At 43.9% G+C, this 22,583-nt stretch overlaps 1 protein-coding gene across 1 annotated transcript in view; it reads left to right on the top strand.

Moving 5' to 3' along the window:
• VMP1 (vacuole membrane protein 1) overlaps positions 1-22,583 on the top strand; it is a 156,160-nt gene that overhangs the window by 113,732 nt on the left and 19,845 nt on the right. The window contains exons 9-10 of the mRNA XM_039350001.1: positions 2,371-2,487; positions 11,763-11,824. Coding sequence (XP_039205935.1) covers positions 2,371-2,487; positions 11,763-11,824 — 179 coding nt within the window. The remainder of the gene's footprint in view (positions 1-2,370; positions 2,488-11,762; positions 11,825-22,583) is intronic.

Raw genomic sequence — 22,583 nt, 5'->3', positions numbered from 1 at the left:
CACCAGGAGATGGTGAGTTCTAATTCTGCCTTGGGCATGAATGACTGAGTGATTTTGGCTAATCACTAGGAGATGGGGAGTTCTAGTTCTACCTTAAGAATGAAAGCCAGCTGGGTGACTTTGGGCCAATCTCACCAGGAGATGGTGAGTTCTAGTTCTGTCTTGGGCATGAAAGCTGACTGAGTGACTTTGGCCAATCACTAGGAGACGGAGAGTTCTAGTTCCACCTTGGAATGAAAGCCAGCTGGGTGACTTTGGGCCAGTCCCTCTCTCTCAGCCCAACCCAATTCCTTCCTGGGAAGAAATATTAGGAATATTCACTGCCTTGAGTTATTTACACAAATAATAAAGGCAGGGTATCAATGAAATAAATAAATGTTGAGAAATGTTCATGTCAAACCTGAGCCTCCAATATAGCAGTTGTTAATTTTCAGCTAGGATCCTTTGCTGTTCAAACATTAGAGATTGGACAACCATTTGTCTGAAATAATATAGGATTTCTTGTTTGAGCAGGGGTTGGACTAGAAGACCACCAAGGTCCCTCCCAACTCTTATTATTCGGTTATTATTCTGCTAGAAAAGGAGACCATTTTGGTTTTTTTTTTTCCTGCTCCCTCCATTTCAGCAGCATACATACAAAATAAATGCCAGGTTTATTTCCCCCCTCTTTTTTTGTGTGTGGGGGGGAGTTTTCAGACACACAGTTCATCAGAGATCCATTTTTGGAGACTGACTCACTGGACGAAAACATTTGTCCATGGAGGAGGGCAAGAGGTGGAGAATATTTGATAAATGGCTCTAAAATGGCCGACTGTGGTTTCTGTGCATTTCTAATGGACGACGTCGGTTGAGCTGTTTCTAATCTGGATTTCTAAGACAGAGATGTGGGCAAGATTTTACTTCATCTGGGACAGCGTCTAAGCTGAGAGGTCTCCCTGTTTTTGTTTTGTTTTTAAATTTATGGGCTGTCACACGAAGATTGCTGAGGCATAACTTTCAAAAACATGACAAAGGCATTCAGGAAAAGGGTTAAAAGCCTAAGCCCTCTGGATCAGGGGTCTTCAAACTTGGCCCTTTTATGACTTGTGGACTTCAACTCCCAGAATTCCTCAGCCAGCGTGCCTGGCTGAGGAATTCTGGGAGTTGAAGTCCACAAGCAGGGGTCTTCAAACCTGGCCCTTTTATGACTTGTGGACTTCAACTCCCAGAATTCCTCAGCCAGCGTGCCTGGCTGAGGAATTCTGGGAGTTGAAGTCCACAAGCAGGGGTCTTCAAACTTGGCCCTTTTATGACTTGTGGACTTCAACTCCCAGAATTCCTCAGCCAGCGTGCCTGGCTGAGGAATTCCGGGAGTTGAAGTCCACAAGCAGGGGTCTTCAAACTTAGCCCTTTTATAACTTGTGGACTTCAACTCCCAGAATTCCTCAGCCAGTGGTGCCTGGCTGAGGAATTCTGGGAGTTGAAGTCCACAAGTCATAAAAGGGCCAAGTTTGAAGACCCCCTGCTCTGGATGGTTTGAGGGCTCCAGCCCGCTGGTACACAGACTGATTATGGAAAACTCGCCAATATGTGGTCTTCTTGCTTCATTTTTTTTTTAAATGAAATACTATGATAATCCGGTCCAGATTCTCAACCAGGCTAAAAAAGCTGTGGTTTTAATAACTCAGTGGCTGGTTTAGACCAATGTTTCTCAACCTTGGCAAGTTTAAGACATGTGGACTTCAATTCCCAGAATTCCCCGGCCAGCAAGGCTCAAATCATCAGCATATTTCTGCTGATGATTTTCTGCTTCACCAGCAGCATATGACGTTCAGACTGTCTGAAATGGTACGGGATCTCCTGCTTGAGCAGGGGGTTGGACTAGAAGACCTTCAGGGTCCCTTCCAATTCTGTTATTCTGTCATTCTGTCAGGTAATCCTTGACTTACAACCATTCATTTAGTGACTGTTTGAAGTTACCAAAAAAAGTGGTTTATGACCCTTTTTCACATTCATGACTGTTGCAGCGTCCCCAGGGTCATGTGATCAAAATTCGGACACTTGGCAATTGATTCATATTTATGACGGTTGCAGTGTCCCAGAGTCATGTGATCCCCTTTTACGACCTTCTGACAAGCGAAGTCAACGGGGGAAGCCAGATTCACTTAACAACCGTGTGACTCACTTAACCACTGCAGCGATTCATTTAACAACTGTGGCAACAAAGGTCCTAAAATGGGGGGAAACTCATTTAACAATTGTCTCGCTTAGCAACAGAAATTTTGGGCTCAATTGTGGTCGTAAGTCGAGGATTACCTGTGTTTATGAAGGCTGTTCCTGGAACATTCCATGTGGAAATGTATAGTAATCCCGCTGTCTTTTCCCTCCCAGATTCCCAACCCTCTCTTCGACTTGGCCGGGATAACATGCGGACACTTCCTGGTTCCCTTTTGGACTTTCTTTGGAGCCACCTTGATTGGAAAAGCAATCATCAAAATGCATATCCAGGTAATTGACCTAGAAAGCTTGAGGCTTTCTACCTTCTTGTCAGACGGATTGAAATGATGTGTTCAAATCCACTGCTCTTCTCTAGGGGGATGCTCAGTCATCCAGCACATGGTTGTCCCGAAGGTGCTTTTCAAAAGGCAACTGGACTTTTTCTTGTTTTTTTTTTTTTCTTTGAAAATATTTCGCTTCTTATCCAAGAAGCAGCTGCTGCTGCTTCTCCTTCTCCTTCTCCTTCTCCTTCTCCTTCTCCTTCTCCTCCTTCTTCTTCTTCTTCTTCTTCTTCTTCTTCTTCTTCTTCTTCTTCTTCTTCTTCTTCTTCTTCTTCTTCTTCTTCTTCTTCTTCTTCTTCTCCTCCTCCTCCTCCTCCTCCTCCTCCTCCTCCTCCTTCTTTTCCTCCTCCTCCTTCTTCTCCTTCTCCTCCTCCTCCTCCTTCTTCTTTTCCTCCTTCTCCTCCTCCTTTTCCTCCTCCTCCTCTTCCTCCTCCTCCTTCTTCTTTTCCTCCTCCTCCTCCTTCTTTTCCTCCTCCCCCTTCTTCTCCTCCTCCTCCTCTTCCTCCTCCTCCTCCTTCTTTTTCTTCTTCTTCTCCTCCTCCTTCTTCTTTTCCTCCTCCTCCTCCTCCTCCTCCTCCTCCTCCTCCTCCTCCTCCTCCTTCTTTTCCTCCTCCTCCTTCTTCTCCTCCTCCTCCTCTTCCTCCTCCTTCTCCTTTTTCTTCTTCTTCTCCTCCTCCTCCTCCTTCTTCTTTTCCTCCTCCTCCTCCTCCTTCTTTTCCTCCTCCTCTTCCTCCTCCTCCTTCTTTTCCTCCTCCTCCTCCTCCTCCTCCTCCTCCTCCTCCTTCTTCTTCTTCTTCTTCTCCTCCTCCTCTTCCTCTTTCTCCTCCTCTTCCTCCCTCCTCCTCCTCCCCCTCCTTGCCAGTCACTTTCCCTCAGGCCTAAAAAGCACACAATAGCAAACCAGTTTTGAAAAACCTTGCCAAGAAAACCACAGGGACTTATCTAGGCAGTCAACAGGAGTCAGAGTTGAAGAATATTCTTGGACGAGAAGCGATACCTATTCAAAGAAAAAGAACCAAGAAAGTCCCGTTGCCTTTTGGGAAAAGCACCTTTGGGAAAAGCATCCACTGTTCTGGTTTCCCAGGAATTAATGTTTCTTAGCAAGCTTCAAGGCAGCCTCTAAGCACATCGACCACCCATTATTGCTTCGTTCCTAGGCAAGCATATTAACACCAAGCACAGATTGGAATGTCCTTGTCTTCATCGTAGCAAGCCCCCCCCCCCCCCGAGTGAGTGTCGTAGCTAAATGCAAGTAGTCCTCAACTTATGACCGTAATTGATCATGAAATTATGGTTGTAAATCATGTGGGTTGTTAAAGGGGTCGTCACTTGACCGTGCTTGATTTGTTTTTTTTTTTACCTTTTTTTGTCGGCAGTTGTTAAGTGAATGTCTAGTTTAATGAAAAGAAGGACCAGGGGTGATAGTCTTCCAATATTTGACTAGAGGAGGGGGTCAACCTCTTCCCCAAAGCACCAGAAGGCAGGACAAGAAGCAATGGATAGGACCTAATCAAGGAGAGAAGCAACCTAGAACTAAGGAGAAACTTCCTGACAGTTAGAACAATTAACCAGTGGAACAACCTTCCTCCAGAAGTTGTGAAGGTTTTTAAGAAGAGATTGGACAGCCATTTGTCTGAAATGGTATAAGGTTTCCTGCCTGAGCAGGGGGTTGGGCTAGATGACCTCCAAGGTCCCTTCCAACTCTGTTATTCGGTATCACCGTGGTTCTTAAGCAAACGCCACAGTCATTAAACAAGTCCATTGTCCACAACAGGCACACACGTATCTCCCACCAGCAGATTTTTAAAACGATCGCAGGTTCTTCTCCAAACTTGGAAATCTCGTTTCTTCAAATTTGACTTGGAGTCCTTCCATTTCTGCAAAAGCCTTTCAGATATGCATAGCTGGCGATTATATTGCCTTATTACCTCTTCATCATCTCTGCTGCAGACTAAACATAGCCAGCTCCTTCAGAGAGAAGCGGGCCCATTCTGTATACATTACCTGAGGAACATTACTTCTGAATTTAGGACAGTCTAACTTTGGCATAGGCAGACGATAAAGAAATCTCAGCCATTCATTGTCCAAACTTTGGTGGCTGGAAGAATTTGTTTAATCGGCAAGCGGTTGCAGGAAGGCCAAAAAAAAAGGGGGGGAGGGGCCTGTAAGAAAATAGAAATGTTTATTTTTGGATTTTGTACACAGCAAAATAGCAGAAGAGGCATTCAGCCTCCTGTCTCTTACTATGTCTTATAAGAGCAGAGGTAGCCAAGTAGGCCAACTTTATGACCTGTGGACTTCAACTCCCAGAATTCTGCAAGTTAAAAGTCCACAGGTGGTAAAGTTTCAATACAAGCAGTCCTCAACTTAACAACCGTTCATTTAGTGACCGTTCAAAGTTACAATGGCACTGAAAAATGGGACATATCCGTTTTTCACAGTTTGCAGCGTCCGCATGATCACGTGATCAAAATTCAGAGGCTTGGCAACTGGTTCATACTTACGACCGATCACGGGGTCACGTGATCCTCTTTTGCGACCTTCTGACAAGCAAAGTCAATGGGGGAAGCCAGATTCACTTAACAACCGGGTTACTAACTTACAAACCGCAGCAATTCGCTGAACCATTGCGGCAAGAAAAGTCATAACATGAGGCAAAATCCCTTAACAAATGTCTCGCTTAACAACAGAAATTTTGGGCTCCATTGTGGTCGTAGGTCGAGGACTACTTGTAGTCACCCCCCCGCCCCCCAATCGAAGAGGATGTCTTTCATCTGCAGAGTTTATCAAACGTTTGTGGGACTTTTTTTTGTTTTGTTTTCCTGGTCAGCTGTTGTAAGATGTTAGGTCATTTTCTGTAAGCCATCAAGTAAACATTACAACTTTTTAAAATATATATTGCTGTCATTTTTATTCATCTGTTCAGGGCTTAAAATAAATGTAGCCTGAAAAATAGGATAGGATAGGATAGGATAGGATAGGATAGGATAGGATAGGATAGGATAGAATAGAATAGAATAGAATAGAATAGAATAGAATAGAATAGAATAGAATAGAATAGAATAGAATAGAATAGAATATTAGAAGAGGAGAAGAGAGGAGAAAAGAAGAAAATAAGAAAGAAGGGAAGAGAAGAGAATAGTTGGAAGGGACCTTGGAGGTCTTCTAGTCCAACCCCCCGCTCAGGCAGGAAACCCTATACCATTTCAGACACATGGTTGTCTAATCTCTTCTTTAAAAACCTCCAGTGATGGAGCATTCACTGCTTCTGGAGGCAGGTTGTTCCACTGATTAATTGTTCTGTCAGGAAATTTCTCCTTAGTTCCAGGTTGCTTCTCTCCTTGGTTAGTTTCCATCCGTTGCTCATTGTCCTGCCTTCGGGTGCTTTGGAGAATAGCTTGACTCCCTCTTTTTGGGGGCAGCCCCTGAGATACTGGAAGACTGCTATCATGTCCCCCCTCACCCTTCTCTTCATTAAACCAGACATACCCAATTCCAGCAACCGTTCCTTATATGTTTTAGCCTCAGTCTACAAATTTACAGCCTGGGCTGAAAACATGCAGTTTGAGGACCATGAAAAAAGAGCATAAAGTGCAAAGAGCAGAAAAGTTGTGGGAACCCGTGACAATTGATATAAGCCAGATCCCAGGATATTAGTTTTTTGGGGAGGGCGTCTCAAACTGAGCAAAAGTTGGAGCCCGGTTGCATAAAACTTTAATCTCCATTTTCAGTCTGCAAGCTACAGGTAGTCTCAACTTAGAACCATTTGTTTAACGACCTTCTGAAGTTAACAACAGGGCTGAAGAAAGTGAATTATGGCCAGTCCTCACACTTACGACCATCACAGCGTCCCCATGGTGACATGATCAAAATTTGGGTACTTGGTCACTGACACTTATTTACATCTCGACAACCACCTCGCTTAGCAATGGAAATTCTGATTCCTATTTGAGTCATAGGTCAAGGATTACGTGTCCTCTCTAGATGATTAGGGGACTGGAGGTTAAAACATATAAGGAACAGCTGCTGGAATTGGGTATGTCTAGTTTAATGAAGAGAAGGACGAGGGGAGACATGATAGCAGCGTTCCAGTATCTCAGGGGCTGCCCCAAAGAAGAGGGGGGTCTACCTATTCTCCAAAGCGTCTGAAGGCAGGACAAGAAGCAACGGGTGGAAACTAATCAAGGAGAGAAGCAACCTAGAACTAAGGAGAAACTTCCTGACAGTGAGAACAATTAATCAGTGGAACAACCTGCCTCCAGAAGCGGTGAATGCTACAACACTGGAAGTCTTTAAGAAGAGACTGGGCAGCCATTTGTCCGAAATGGTATAGGGTTTCGTGCCTGAGCAGGGGGTTGGACTAGATGACCTCCAAGGTCCCTTCCAACTCTGTTATTATTATTATTATTATTATTATTATTAATAATAATAATAACCCCCGCTCTGTGGACCAGTACTGGGCCTCTGCATGCCAGCAACCGGGCCATACAAACAAGCAAAGCCCCAGGCAGGGGACAAAACCACGCCCCCTCCGGTCCACAGAAAAACCTCTCTCCGTGGAACCAGTCCCTGGTGCCCAAAAGGTTGGAGACCTCTGATCTAAGAAGCCCCTGTTACCAGATGTGCCTCTTAAATGATTAATTTCCAGCCAGATCTTCAGGGAAAGCACCCAGGTTGCCAATACAGCTATTCCTCGACTTACAGCCATTTACTTAGTGGTGGTTCAAAGTTACAGCGGCACTGCAAAAAGCGACCTACAAACGTTTCGCACACTTAACGACCGTGCAGCCTCCCCAGAGTCATCCGATCAAAATTCAGACATTTGGTAATTGACTCATATTTACGATTGATGCAGTGTCCCGGGATCACGTGATTCCCCCTTTGCAATCTTCTGACAAGCAAAGTCAGTGGAGAAGCCAGATTCACTTAACGACCAGGTTACTCATAACTGCAGCGATTACCTTAACAAATGTGGCAAGAAAAGTGGTAAAATGGGGCAAAACTCAACAAATGTCTGCCTTAACAACATAAATTTTGGGCTCAGTTGTGGTCGTAAGTTGAGAACTACCTGTACATTCATTTGAACTGCTTGGAATCCTGATTTTCTGTGCTTGACAAGGATACTCTTAACGAACACGGCAAAAACGGTGTAAAAATTGGCCATGCCTCACTTAACAACTTCCTTCCTTCAAAACAGAAGTTGTGATCGTAAGTCGAGGACTACCTGTTACAGTGCAGGTACTCCTTGACTTAACAATTACAATTGAGCCCAAAATTTCTAGTGTTAAATCAGATAGTTGTTAAGTGAGTTTTGTCCCATTTTACGACCTTTCTTGCCACCGTTGTTAAGTGAATCACCACAGTTGTTAGTAACACACTTGTTAAGTGAATCTGGCTTCCCCATTGACTTTGCTTGTCAGAAGGTTGCAAAAGGGGATCACGTGACTCCGGGATATTGCAACCGTCATAAATATGAGGCAGTTGCCAGGCGCCTCAGTTTTGATCACATGACTCTGGGGAGTCTGGAACGGTCCTAGGTGTGAAAAACGGTCGTAAATCACTTTTTTCAGTGCTGTTGTAACTTTGAATGGTCACTAAATGAACTGTTGTATGGCAAGGATGCTCCAACACTGGAAGTTTTTAAGAAGAGACTGGACAGCCATTTGTCTGGAATGGTCTAGGGCAGAGGTAGGCCACCTTGGCTCTTTTATGACTCATGGACTTCAACTCCCAGAATTCCTGAGCCAGCCATCCTGAGGAGAAAGGGAGAGGTTGCCATGCTGAGCCCTGCTGCCTCAGGAATTCTGGGAGTTGAAGTCCACGAGTCATAAAAGAGCCAAGGTTGCCTAGCCCTGGTGTAGGGTTTCCTGCCTGAGCAGGGGGTTGGAGTAGATGACCTCCAAGGTCCCTTCCAACTTTCTTCTTCTTCTTCTTCTTCTTCTTCTTCTTCTTCTTCTTCTTCTTCTTCTTCTTCTTCTTCTTCTTCTTCTTCTTCTTCTTCTTCTTCTTCTTCTTCTTCTTCTTCTTCTTATTCTTCTTCTTCTTCTTCTTCTTCTTCTTCTTCTTCTTTTTCTTCTTCTTCTTCTTCTTCTTCTTCTTCTTCTTCTTCTTCTTCTTCTTCTTCTTCTTCTTCTTCTTCTTCTTCTTCTTATTATTATTATTATTATTATTATTATTATTATTATCATTATGACTCCCTGTATTATATCATGTTGGGAGAAACTGCACTTTCAGGAAAAGAGGTCTCACCATTCATTCTGGGCTTGTTTTTGGGGTGCAAGTTAAAAATATCAAGTGATCGTAACATAAAATGGGATGCTTTATAGTAGCTGCTTTCTGTTTGGCACAAGGAGTGAGGGAATTTGATTTTGTATTTCCTACAGCTGCTAAATTCTCTAAAATCCTCTGCTGTGTTAGCAAACACGCACGCTTGCAAAGATACAGAGCTGTGCACGTTTGGGATGCTGTAGCACAATGTTCTTGAAAAAAGAGACACGCAGTTCCAGATTGGTTGAAAAAATGGGAAACCAAGCCTCACATTTATATGACAAATACAAGATTTAACCAATGCTGAGCCGTCTGGGAACGGTCCCCCACTATACCACAAGTGGTATAGATCACTATAAATGACAGTTTAAAACAACAACAACTATGGAACAGCTTGTCTTCCAAGAGAACATTTTTGTCTGATTATCCTCAGGGAATGCTATATATACCTCACCCTTCTCCAGCTCGGTGCCTTCCAGATGTGTAAGACTGCAATTTTGAGAATTCCCCAGAATTGGCAAACTGTTGAGGGGAATTTATAGTCTGGAGGGGGACCAGGTGGGAGACCCCATCTATTGGAGGGTTATTATTTCAATTTTTACAGCATTTCAATTTACTTGTAACAGAGTTTAACTTAACTTAGCACCAATTTGTTGTAGTGGTTAAGGTAGTATGCTAGAAAGTGGGAGGCTATGAGTTCATGTCCTACTGTAGCCGTGAAAGCCAACTGGGTGACTTTGGGCCAACCACCAGGTGACTGTGAGTTCTAGTTCTGCCTTAGGCATGAAAACTGACCGGGTGTCTTTGGGCCAATCACCAGGAAACTGTGAATTCTAGTCCCTCCTTAGGCATAAAAGCCAGGTGAGTGACTTTGGGCCAATCACCAGGAGGCAGTGAGTTCTAGTTCTGACTTAGTCATGAAAACTGACTGGGTGTCTTTGGGCCAATCACCAGGAAACTGTGAATTCTAGTCCCTCCTTAGGCATAAAAGCCAGGTGGGTGACTTTGGGCCAATCACCAGGGGATGGTGAGTTCTAGTTGTACCTTAGGTGTGAAAGCCAGGTGGGTGACTTTGGGCCAATCACTAGGAGGCGGTGAGTTCTAGCCCTGTCTCAGGCATGAAAGCTGATTCTCTCTCAGCCCTCACAGGGTTGTTTTTTTGGGAGAAAATAGGGGGAGGGACGTGTGTTGGATATGTTCACTGCTGGCTGCTGCTGGGTTGGTGCTGGAGCCACATGATACTCATGTTCAGTGTTCTATACAGTTTCCCAGCCAGTCGAAGGAAGGAAGGAAGGAAGGAAGGAAGGAAGGAAGGAAGGGAGAGAGGGGGGAGGGGAGGGGGGGAAGGAAGGAAGGAGAGGATGGATGGATGTGAGGGAGAGTGGGAGAAAGAAGGAAGGAAGGGAGAGAGAGAGGGAGGGAGGAAGGAAGGAAGGAGAGGATGGATGGATATGAGGGAGAGCGGGAGAAGGAAGGAAGGGAGAGAGAGAGGAAGGAAGGAAGGAAGGAAGGAAGGAAGGAAGGAAGGAAGGAAGGAAGGAAGGAAGATTTTTGATGCTTCCTTCCAGATTCTCAGAAGGAAACACAATGAGGAAGCCAGCAGGAAGTCAGAAGCCTTGCCCATCCTTGGTCATTCTTTGTTTCTCTGTTTAGATAAAGAAATATTTCTGAAGCAATGACCCAGGGTGGCTACACGTTGTCTAGTACAAGGCTTTTCAACCAGTGGTACGGGTACCACCTGTGGTACATTGGCACCTGGCAGGTGGTACGCGGCCATCCTAGAAAAGTGGTAGCGGGGGAGGGGAATGAGCTGAACCCATGGCAACACCGCACAAGCCTAAGTGAGAGACGGCTGGCGCTTCTTTGGGGCTGTCAGGGCTCAGTGGAAGCGCCAGGATCAGTGCCAGGCTCCAGGTGGAGCTCGGCGCTGATCCTGGTGCTTCTGCTGAGCCCTGAAGAAGCACCAATCAGCTAAAAAGCAGCACTGATCCTGGCGCTTCTGCTGAGCCCAGAAGAAGCGCCGATCAGCTGGAATGTTGCTGCATCTCCAGGGTCTTGTGATTTACATTCAGATGCTTGGCAACTGATTCATATTTATGACGGTCCCAGGGACATGTGAAGTGACTAAAACCTGTTGCAACCATCCAGCAGACGGGGGGGGGATAAAAACCAAACACCCCCCTCACCCCACCCCTGCTGCCAATCCTCAACAGAAATGCTCACAACAATGAAAACCTCGGACAGGAGGAAGAGTGCCGCCGGGCGGGCAGGCAGGCAGGTGTCTTGCTTGGCTGTGTCTTGGGGGCACTTTTTTGAGTGCCATTGTAACTTCGAACAGTCACTAAGCGAACTGTTGTAAGTCGAGGACTACCTGTACTTTATCACTTATTTCCTTTTTTGGGGGGGGGCACCTTGCTAGGCGACTGGTGGTCCTCGGATGTTGCCATATCCTAAAAGTGGTACAATGGGTGAAAGGGTTGAAAAGCCCTGGTCTAGTAAACCTCTACTTCTGTAGAATGTGAAGCAGAATAACAGAGTTGGAAGGGACCTTGGAGGTCTTCTAGTCCAACCCTCTGCTCAGGCAGGAAACACTGTACCCTTTCAGATTTTAGCCATAATTTTAAGTTCCACTTACAGAGAAGACAGAAAGTCAGCTGGCTGGAACAATTGTTGCCGGTTGAACTGGGAAGGATCATCCAAAGTCCAAGATGGTGTTGGAGCATGTCCTTCCCTGGCTTCCTTTCTCCACCAGAAGAATAGACCAACCATGATCAGAGCTTAAAAAAAAGGATATGACCAAAAGAGAGAGTGGGGGAAAAATTGGAGGAAATGTGGTATAATTACACGAACTTGGGAAATGAACATCAGCCCAAGGGTAATCAAAGAACTGAACAGGCTCCATTTTCCCCTTTGAACATTTGTCTGACTGTTGTGTGTGTTTTGTTGTTGTTCCTCCAGAAACTTTTTGTGATAATCACCTTCAGCAGACACATAGTGGAACAGATGGTCTCCTTAATTGGGTGAGTACAACAGCTCTCAAGTCATTGATGGTTGAAAAAGACTCTTTTCAAGTCTTACTTTGCAGCAGTGGTTCTCATCCTCGGCAACTTTAAGATGGCAGACTTCAGCTCCCAGAATTCCCCAGCCAGCCATGCTGGCTGAGGAATTCTGGGAGTTGAAGTCTACTCTTCTTAAAGTTGCTTAGGACTCAGGGGTTCTCAACCTTGGCAACTTTAAGATTTGTGGACTTCAACTCCCAGAATTCCTCAGCCAGCTGGGAGCTGAAGTCCACAAGTCTTAAAGTTGCCAAGGTTGAGAACCCCTGGCTTAGGTTGAGCAACACAGCTTTACATCAACAAGGGACAGTGCTGAATCCATGCTGAATAAAAGCTGCCGCCCCATCCAGACACCTTCACCTTAATTTTAAAAGCATTTCACAGTCTTTTTAAAAATGGCACACTAATAGAAGAGCAACAAGGTTGCCAGCTGTGATGACCAAGCTGTGCAATATGGATTTGGGACATTAATACAGGAGCTCCGGACTCAGAATATGTCTAGTAGTTTTGAATTTTTATTGAGCCTCAGGGCAGCTTTAATTGGTCTTTTGTTTGAATGAAGTTCTCCTTTTTTTTTTTTTTTACTTTGTTCATCGGCCAGAGTTTCGTGGATGGATGGATGACCTTATAAATTGGATGGATGGATGGATGGGTGGGTGGGTGGGTGGATGGATGAATAGACAGACAGATGGACGGACGGACAGAGAGATAGATTTGGATGGCTGGGCTGGATGGATGGATGGATGGATGGATGGATGGATGGATAATGGAAATAGATATGTAGATAGACAAGACAGACAAGAAATTGGATGGGTGGATCGAAGGATGGATGAATGGATAGAAAGATGGATAGACATGTAAATAGACAGACAAATTGATTCAGAGATGATGGATGGATGGATGGATGGACGGACAAATGGAGAGAAATCTGATGGATGAGTGAATGAAACGATGGATGGATGGATGGAGGGAGGGATGGATGGATAGAGAAAGATAAAGATCAGATGGGTGGGTGGATGTATGAATGGACAGACGGACGGACAGACAGAAAAAAGAAGCTTTACGGCTAAGGCTCTATTTATAGTATATCATGTTCCATTTTCCTGTCCCAGAACCTCCCCCCAATTGCTGAAAGTTCGAACTGCAGAGAAAACTAAGCTCCAACTTAAAACTTTTTTAAAAAAAAAAGTTTAACCTTTTCCCCTGAAGCTTGAAAATAGATTGGTGGTGGCTGCGGGTGGGTGGGGAGCACACAGGGGAATCTTCAACTCCTTGCTCTGTTGATGCAGGTCCTTGCTTTTATTGAATTCAGTCCCTGGTATTCTTCTTCTTTTTTTTTTTTTAAGAAATGCAAAATGTAGCACTCGGCCATTGGAAAGTCAATTTCAAAAACGGCAGGGAGACTTCACAGCAGCGAAGTCAGTCCCAGGGCCATTGTTGCTTATTTAATCGGGATTTCCTGTTTTCCAATAAACTCCTCGTATTGAGTTCATTCTGCAGGATGCTTGTCACTGGTGCTGCCCCTGAACTCTGCAAGAATTGGATCCGCCAGGCAATTTGTTGGCTTCAGTGGATCAGTAATTGAATAGGCCAGTGGTTCTCAACCTGTGGGTCGGGACCCCATTTGGGGTCGAACAACCATTTCACGGGGGTCGCCAAACAACGCAGTCCGCCATTTTTTTCCCCTTTTCCTTAGCTGTGCTACTCCCTTTTATTCTATTGGCTTTTGAAAGCCAATGGAATAGACTCTCTTGAATAGAGTCTAATTCTATTGGCTTTCCAAAGCCAATAGGAATGGTCCAGGCTGTCTCTGCCCTGCTGAGCCCGCCAAAAGTCCCATTCTGCAAACGGTGCTGCACCAGTTGAGTAGTCCTCAACTTACGACCGGTTGGGGGTCGCGGCATTAAAAAGGTTGAGAACCACTGGAATAGATAGACTTAGGCAGGATCATATGGCTGAAATATATTTTATTTTAAAAAAAGGGTTAAAACCGACTTTTTATATGGAATATTACGGGTAATGTCAAAGGAACTATACTCAGTAAAAGGCTGTGTATACAGAGAGGGGAACATATTAGTAATGTGCTGTTTCATTAGCAAAACTTGCTCACTTATTCATGATTTGAATGTTCACATATACATATATATATATTTCCCTTCGCTGCCTTAACAAGAATATCCATCTGTGCTAGGAAATGATTCAGGCTTGAATTTATTGCTCCGTTCAGGCAGGAAATAGAACTGAGCTGTAGATAACATGAATGCAATTATTGTTTTTAAAACATCTCTGAACTTCATTTCTCAGCTGTCCTGTTGTTCAATGAAACAATGGCCTAGTTTTAAAATGTATATGTCTATAAATGTTCTTGACCTGGGAGCAGCTGGGTGTGCTCCTAAATTAAACCATAAAGCAGTTCTGAATTAATAATAACGTGACACCCTGTCTGAAGGGTGTTTTGTTTTAAAAATAAAAATAATGGAAATTATCCTTACAGTTTCTTGTTTTCTGGCACAGGTTTTGTTTTTTTTAACGGCATCGTGTCGTTATCTTGAACTTGAACTCAGTTCTTTGAAGTTCAGATGAAGGTTGAAAACCAGGTCCATAAAGGGTTTGTCTTGATTGTGTCTCCGTGTGTGTTTAGGTGTGGCTGTGTTAGGGAAGAGGTTGGTTTTGTGTTACGGTCAGACCTGTATCCAAGTACCTTAAGGCTGTATACAGATAGTCCTTGACTTGTAACCATGATGGGTAACAAAAGATTTCCGTTGCTAAAGAAGACAGTTGATAAGTGGGGTGTGGCGCCTTTTATGACCTTTTTTGCCATATTGTTAAGCAAACCACTGCAGTTGTTAAATGAGTTGTGCGGTTATTAAGTAAATCTGGCTTTGCTTGTCAGGTTGCAAATGGAGCTCAGTCACATGACTCCGGGATAGTGCAAGTGTCATAAATACATGCATACATGGGTATCAAGGCCCGAATTTTGATCACATGACCCTAGGGGTGCTGCAACAGTTATAAGTGTGAAAACTGGTCACGTCACTTTTTTCAGTGCTTTTTCAACTTCAAGCAGTCACTGAATGAATGGCTGTAAGTTGAAGCCTGACCTGTATTTTGAGCCAGATACCTCCAGCTGTATCGTCTTCCTTTCTCTTGCCCGTTCATTTTTATTCGGGGTCCAGGTCCATCCCATCCCAAAGAAGACAACAAAGCCTTTATTTGTTGTCTTTGTTGTGGAGAAGCAACCTGGAATTAAGGAGAAACTTCCGAACAGTGAGGACAATTATTAACCCGTGGAACGGCTTGCCACCAGAAGTGGTGGGTGCTTCATCACTGGAGGTTTTTAAGAAGAGACTGGACAGCCACTTGTCTGAAATGGCATAGGAACTCCTGCTTGAGCAGGGGGCTGGACTAGAAGAACTCCAAGGTCCCTTCCACTCTGTTCTGATTCTGATATCCTTCTAGTCACATTTGAAGCTTATTTATTAAATAAATTAGAAAAACCTCAAAAGTCCCCCTCCAACTCTATTATTTTTATCGTTATTGTTAAATTTATATACCGCCTATCACAGCCTCAAGAAACTCGAGGCAGCTTAACAGGACAAAAATGACAAAATGTTAAAACGATAAATAGTAACATTAAAATTCATAAGGATGGAAACCCATCCAGGTATTCCTCAACTTATAACAATGCATTTAGTGAACGTTCAAAGTTACAACGGCACTGAAAAAGCGACTTAGGACCATTTTTCACACTTCGGACCGCTGCAGCATTCCCGTGGTCACGTGATCAAAATTTGAATGCTTGGCAACCGGTTCACATTTATGACGGTTGTGGGTGTCCCTGGGTCATGTGATCCTCTTTTGTGACCAAGTCAATGGGGAAGCCAGATTCACTTACTGTGTTACTGACAAGCCAGTTGCAATGATTCACTTAACAACCGTGGCAAGAAAAGTCATAAAACGAGGCAAAACTCAACCAACGTTTCACTTATCGACAGAAAGTTTGGGCTCAAGTGTAGTGGTATGTCGAGGACTACCTGTCAATACAACAGAATGGACCCTTCTATTAAAGGTTAGGGTTAATATTAGAGCAGTGATGGCGAACCTTTTAGAGACCGAGTGCCCAAACTGCAACCCAAAACCCACTTATGTATTGTGGGTACCGGGTAGGCATGGCCCATTGGGTGGGTGTGGCCCATTGGGTGGGCGTGGCTGCAATGGTAACGGCAGACTGAGGGGGACTAAAAAGTTCAATCAATCAAGTCCAACTTTGCAAGATCTTTTTTTCCCGCGAGAAGTTGAAATTGATTGAACCTTTTTTTTTTTTTTTTTTTTTTTGCACACGGCGGCGGAAGCCTAAAGCGAAAAGGTTTTATAAAACCCAGCTGAAGACCTAGGACTGGGGCGATGGCACACGTGCCCACAGAGAGCACTCTGCGTGCCACCTGTGGCACATGTGCCATAGGTTCGCCACCACGGTATTAGAGTAACCATACAAAATAACAGAGTTGGAAGGGACCTTGTAAGTCATCTAGTCCAGAGCTCCCTAAACTTTCCGGATTGGTGGCCCAGAGGGAAAGGGAGGAGCAGAGAAATGTGCGCACGCACGCGTGCATGCATATGCATACGGGCGCACACACGGTGGCGGCGCTAGCACCTGTGTGCATATACACACAGTTACACCTGTGATGGCATGCACAGTCAGGCCATTAGTGCCCACGCATCTGTGCAAATAGGCTGCTAGCGCTTGCACACATGCGTAAACAGGGCTGCTAGCGCCCACGTGGCAGCACTAGCACGAGTGGGGGAGTGCATGCACACATGCGCATACTTGCCAGCCATTCCCTTGGCCCAGTGCCCAACAGGCCACAGGCCAGTACTGGGCCACGGCCCACAGGTTGGACAACCTCTGATCTAGTCCAAACCCCTACTCAAGCAGGAGACCCTATACCAGAGGTCCCCAACCTTTTGGGCACCAGGGACCGGTGCCATGGAGAAAGGTTTTTCCACGGACTGGAGGGGGTGTGGTTTTCAGTACTGCCGGCATCTTGAGGATGGAGCTTTACTTGTTTGTGTGGCCCACTTGCTGGCATGCTGTGGACCGGTACCAATTGATGGACCAGGGGTTCAAGACCCCTGCCCTATTCCATTCCTGACAAGTGTCTGTCCAATCTCTAAAAGCCTCCAATGATGAAAGCTTCCATCTCCAGCAGGGAACGCCCCCCCCCCCGTGAGGTCTCAGGCCAATTGGCAGAACCCTTCCGATAGGCCAAAAATTGGGGGGCAGATCTCCCTTTGAGGGGCATGAAGGCAGAGGTCACGACAGAAAAGACTCCTCCTCTATATCTATCTGTCTATCCTCTGTCTGACTGCCCCTTGTCTATCAACCGAGAGCAAACCCCACTCTCTTCTGGCACTGATGACATTACCTAGTTGGGTCATGAAACGTCTGCAAGAAAACCACCATGGTCAGAGAGCACCAAGGACCCCACACTTAAAAAAAAAAACCTCATCATACAAACCACGCCGTGGCCATCTTGCGTGAGCTGTTGGCGTTTCAAATAGAACATAGCCCACGAACTAAAGCAGGGGTCTTCAAACTTGGCCCTTTGATGACTCGTGGATGACTCGTGGACTAACTCCCAGAATTCCTCAGCCAGGCACACATGCCTGGCTGAAGAATTCTGGGAGTTGAAGTCCACGAGTCATCAAAGGGCCAAGTTTGAAGACCTCTGAACTAAACTGTGGTGTTCTCAATGGTGGTGGCGGCGGTGGTGTATTTTTTCCCTCTTCTTGTTTTTTTCCCGCATATATAGCCTGATGGAATTAATATCCATGATTTATACTCTTGGTATTTTCTAAGGCGGGAAATTTGTCTGAAGGATTCTTTGGGGATTTGGAATGTCTGGAAGTCATTGCCCTTGAAGTATGTAAACGTGACATGGGAAGAAACCTTCCACAAAAGAGCTGAAGGATCTAAATAACATTCTTGGAAGCTTCAGTGCTGGAATAAATCTGTAGGTTGTTGAGTTTTGTTTTGGTTTTTGTTTGGTTTTTTTTTTTTTCTCCTTCTTTTTCAATCATCTCCGGAACTTTGGAATAAAACCTTGATGTTCTTTCTTTCTCCTGCCAAATTAAAATCTGCGCTCATTGATTAGATAGATCTCTGTGCCAATGGCTCTTGGGCTGCTCCCGTTGCAACATCAAATATTCTGCTGAGCGAGTGAGATTTTCAAAGCACGCAAGTCTCAGGACGGAAAGTATATAGTAGCATTTTGTCTCACAGTTACTCATCGGGGCGTTTGAATGCCTGTGGAGACCATTAAGCATCTTTGAAAGAAAAAGGGAGGGGGGGGGAAAAGAGTTTGCCGGATTCAGAAATTGGTTAAACCCTTGATGTCAGACTTCAAAAATGCTTGGAAAGTCCTCCTATCTTTTTGATTTTTAAAAATCAGAATTCCCTCCTCCCATCACTAATACAGGGGTCTTCCAACTTGGCCCTTTTATGACTTGTGGACTTCAACTCCCAGAATTCCTCAACCAGGCACATGTGCCTGGCTGAGGAATTCTGCCCGAGTTGAAGTCCACAAGTCATAAAAGGGCCGAGTTTGAAGATCCCTGCTCTAACACTATCTCATCCATTTCTCTCTGGAGTAGCATACCAAAATAAATAAATAAATAAATAAATGTGTAACTGTGACTAGAATCACAGGACTTCATCGGAATCAAAATGCTTAACGTAAACATTTTTTCAACGAAACCCTCATATTACTGGAGAAATTCTATTAATTTCAGTCCGCTTCGAATTAAGGTAGGCTGAGCATTATGCTATTTGGACTTGAGCATTTTAAATTTCCACTCTGTCTCACGACTGGAAAGGATCTAAATTCAATTTAATTTAAGAGACCCAGGTACAAAAGCTGGAATTTATGTATTAATTCGGTCTGTTTGTTTCTTTGTATTCTACCTTTATTATTTTTACAAATAACTTAATTTTGCAGGATCCAATCTGGGTCAGTCACCGGAACCAGAGCCAGACTGGATCCTGCAACATTTTCCTGGGACATATATATTTGCCTTCCTTTGTAACTTATTTTTATTTTTATAAATACATTTCACAAATAAAATAACAAATTAGATCTATTTATTCAATTTATTTATTAATTCAGGTCAATTGTATCAAGACTGTTACAGTTACGACAACTGAGAAAACATTTATTTTTCCAGATTTTGTTTTTTTAATTGTAGCCTGAATAGAAAACCTAGAAAGCCCGAGCAAAATAGTTTATTACAAATCGTTAAAAACGCCTTCTCTCTTAATTTAAGGTAATTTAATTTGTCCATTATTATAGACCTTTAGCTGGCCTAATAAAAGCATTTCCCTAACACCAAGTTTGGAACCCCATTTTAAAAAAAAATAAAAAAAATCTTAAATCAATCCACCCGCTAAATTAGAACACGTACAAAAATTATTGCTTTTGCCTGACACTGCATGAAGCAGAAGAAAATCAGAAATAATGGGTACTAACTTGCAACTATCTTTGTAAGCTGTCCGGAGTCACTGAGAGTGAATTGGGCGGCTATGTATATGTTCTTAAATAAATGAATCTAAATTTAATTTAAATATGAGGACATTCTTAAAGGTAAGGAAAAATCCTGAGTGTAAGCTTCAGACAACAGTGGAATAATTTACCCACCACAGTTGCAAATTCTCCATTCTCAAATCTCAAGTTTATAAGAGGGGCTCTCTTAGCGATGATTTTCCTATACGTAGCAGAGAATTAGACAAGGTGATACGGTGTTAAGGAATTACGGTGTCTTCCAGCATCTCAGTTCTGGGTGACCTTCTGTCTCCTGTCTATCTTGTGAGCTGAAAACCTGGGATTGTTCTTTCTTCAGGGTGGAAAATCCAAAATCATGTCTAGATGTTACTGGTTTTCATACAGACAGCAAGATCTTGCTCCTGTGTCAATTTTTTTGTTAAGATGATAGGCAAGGTCCGTTGTCTTAGAAAGAAGCTGAGGGTTTATATCCAGCTAAAGGAAGAAGAGATCACTTCGAAGTTGTATTATGCCAGAGTAGACCTTTGTTTGTTTTTAGAGAGTAGACTTCTCCAGCCTTACCTGGAGAAGCTGAGATATGAACCACAGGTGAAGTTATGTTTCATCTCCCAAAAAGGATTAATATTCTGGTCCTCATGATCCTGAATATAGGGCCCATCCCCCATTTCCTTACCTGGGAAATGCTGCCGCCTGGACCTTAGAGCTTCTTCTGTAATGAAAAGAGAGTCCCAACTTTTTCCGGTGGATGTTTCTGACATCTCTTGCTTCTCCAGAAGTCTGCCCGAAATCTGGAGAGGAAGCTGAGATTAGAGAAAATTCTTTTGTCTATGTTTAGAATTGATTTAGGGTTCCCAGACCGCAAAGAAGAGATCCTAATGTACCCTGCAGAGTTTTGGGAAAATGGTTTTCCAGATTTGGAGTTTGCGCTTCATTGTCTTTCCAGATGTTAGGATTGTAATAGTAGTAAAGTAGTAAAGTTGGAAGGGACCTTGGAGGTCATCTAGTCCAACCCCCTGCTCGGGCAGGAAACCCTACACCATTTCGGACAAAAGGCTGTCCAGTCTCTTCTTAAAAACTTCCAGTGTTGGAGCATTTACTGCTTCTGGAGGCAAGCTGTTCCACTGATTAATTGTTCTCACTGTCAGGAAGTTTCTCCTTAGTTCTAGGTTGCTTCTCTCCTTGATTAGTTTCCACCCGTTGCTTCTTGTCCTGCCTTCAGGTGCTTTGGAAAATAGCTTAATTCCCTCTTCTTTATGGCAGCCCCTGAGATATTGGAATACTGCTATCATGTCCCCCCTTGTCCTTCTCTTCGTTAAACTAGACATACCCAATTCTCGCAACCGTTCCTTATATGTTTTAGCCTCCAGTCCCCTAATCATCTTTGTTGCTCTTCTCTGTACTCTTTCTAGAGTCTCAACATCTTTTTTACATCGTGGTGACCAAAACTGGATGCAGTATTCCAAGTGTGGCCTTACCAAGGCATTGAAGAGTGGTATTAATACTTCACGTGATCTTGATTCTATCCCTCTGTTAATGCAGCCTAGCACTGTGTTGGCCTTTTTGGCAGCTGCAGCACACTGCTGGCTCATATTTAAGTGATTGTCTACTAGGACTCCGAGGTCCCTCTCACAGTTACTACTATTGAGCATGGTGCCACCTATGCTGTACTTGTGCATTTGGTTTTTCTTGCCTAAATGTAGAACCTTGCTTTTTTCACCATTGAATTTCATTTTGTTAGTTAGTGCCCAGTGTTCAAGTCTGTCCAGATCCTTCTGTATCTGAAGCCTGTCTTCTGGAGTGTTGGCTATTCCTGCCAGCTTGGTGTCGTCTGCAAATTTGATGAGTTCCCCATCTATCCCTTCATCCAAATCGTTGATGAAGATGTTGAAGAGTACTGGGCCCAGAACAGAGCCCTGGGGCACCCCACTACACACTTCCCTCCATATAGATGCAGTTCCATTGAGGACCACTCGCTGAGTACGGCCGGTCAGCCAGCTACGGATCCATCTGGTGGTGGTTCTGTCTACCCCACATTTTTCTATCTTGTCAAGTAGTAGGTTGTGATCTACTTTATCAAATGCCTTACTGAAGTCCAAGTAAATTATGTCCACAGCATTCCTCTGATCCACTAATTTTGTCACTTGGTCAAAGAATGCAATAAGATTTGTCTGGCATGATCTATTTTTGACAAACCCATGTTGGCTTTTAGTAATGACTTTGTTTGCCTCTAGGTGTTCGTTGATTCGTTGTTTGATTATCTTTTCCAGGATCTTCCCAGGTATTGAGGTCAGGCTGATAGGTCTGTAATTTCCTGGATCCATTTTTTTTCCTTTTTTGAGGATGGGAACTACATCAGCTCTTTTCCAGTCCTCTGGTAGTTCCCCTGTGTTCCAGGATCTTTGAAAAATATAGTTCAGTGGCTCCGATATCACATCTGCCAGTTCCTTGAGAACTCTGGGGTGTAATCCGTCTGGTCCTGGCGATTTGAACTCATCTAGGCTGGACAGGTGCTCACTAACGATTTTCTTGCCTATCTTAACTTGTGTTTCTGTTTTGTTTTTTGTGGCACTATTTTTGATAGGTTGGTCTGTTTTTTCCCTTTGTGTAAAGACAGATGCAAAAAATGAGTTAAATAGTTCTGCTTTCTCCCTGTTGCTTGTCACCTTCTTGCCACTTCCACCCACTAATGGACCAATCATTTCCTTCACTTTTTTCTTGTTTTTTACATGTTGAAAGAAGCTTTTTTTGTTATTTTTGACTTTGGTCGCAAGCCTCAGTTCATTTTGAGCCTTGGCTTTCTTCACTTCATCTTTGCAGGCTCGGGCTATTTGCTGATATTCTGACTTAGTTATGTTCCCCTCTTTCCACTTTCTATACTTGTCCTTTTTATCTTTCAATTTGTCAGAGAGTTCTTTATGCAGCCATGCTGGTTTCTTTTGAGAGCTGTTATTTTTCCTCTTTGTTGGTATTGTGCTAGACTGTGCTTTTATTATCTCATTTTTCAAAATTTCCCAAGCTTCTTGAGTTGTTTTCCCCTTGAGGATTCTCATCCATGGAATCCTTCCCAAGCCCTCTCTAAGTTTATTGAAATTAGCTCTCTTGAAGTCCAAGACTCTAGTTTGACTGTGTTCTATTGGTTGTGCTTCTATAATGTTGAATTCTAA

The sequence above is a fragment of the Crotalus tigris genome, unplaced genomic scaffold (assembly GCF_016545835.1).
Source record: "Crotalus tigris isolate CLP2741 ecotype Arizona unplaced genomic scaffold, ASM1654583v1 scf7180000018306.2785112, whole genome shotgun sequence".
NCBI classification, from domain to species: Eukaryota; Metazoa; Chordata; class Lepidosauria; order Squamata; family Viperidae; genus Crotalus; species Crotalus tigris.
This window is presented reverse-complemented; position numbering and strand designations above follow the sequence as displayed.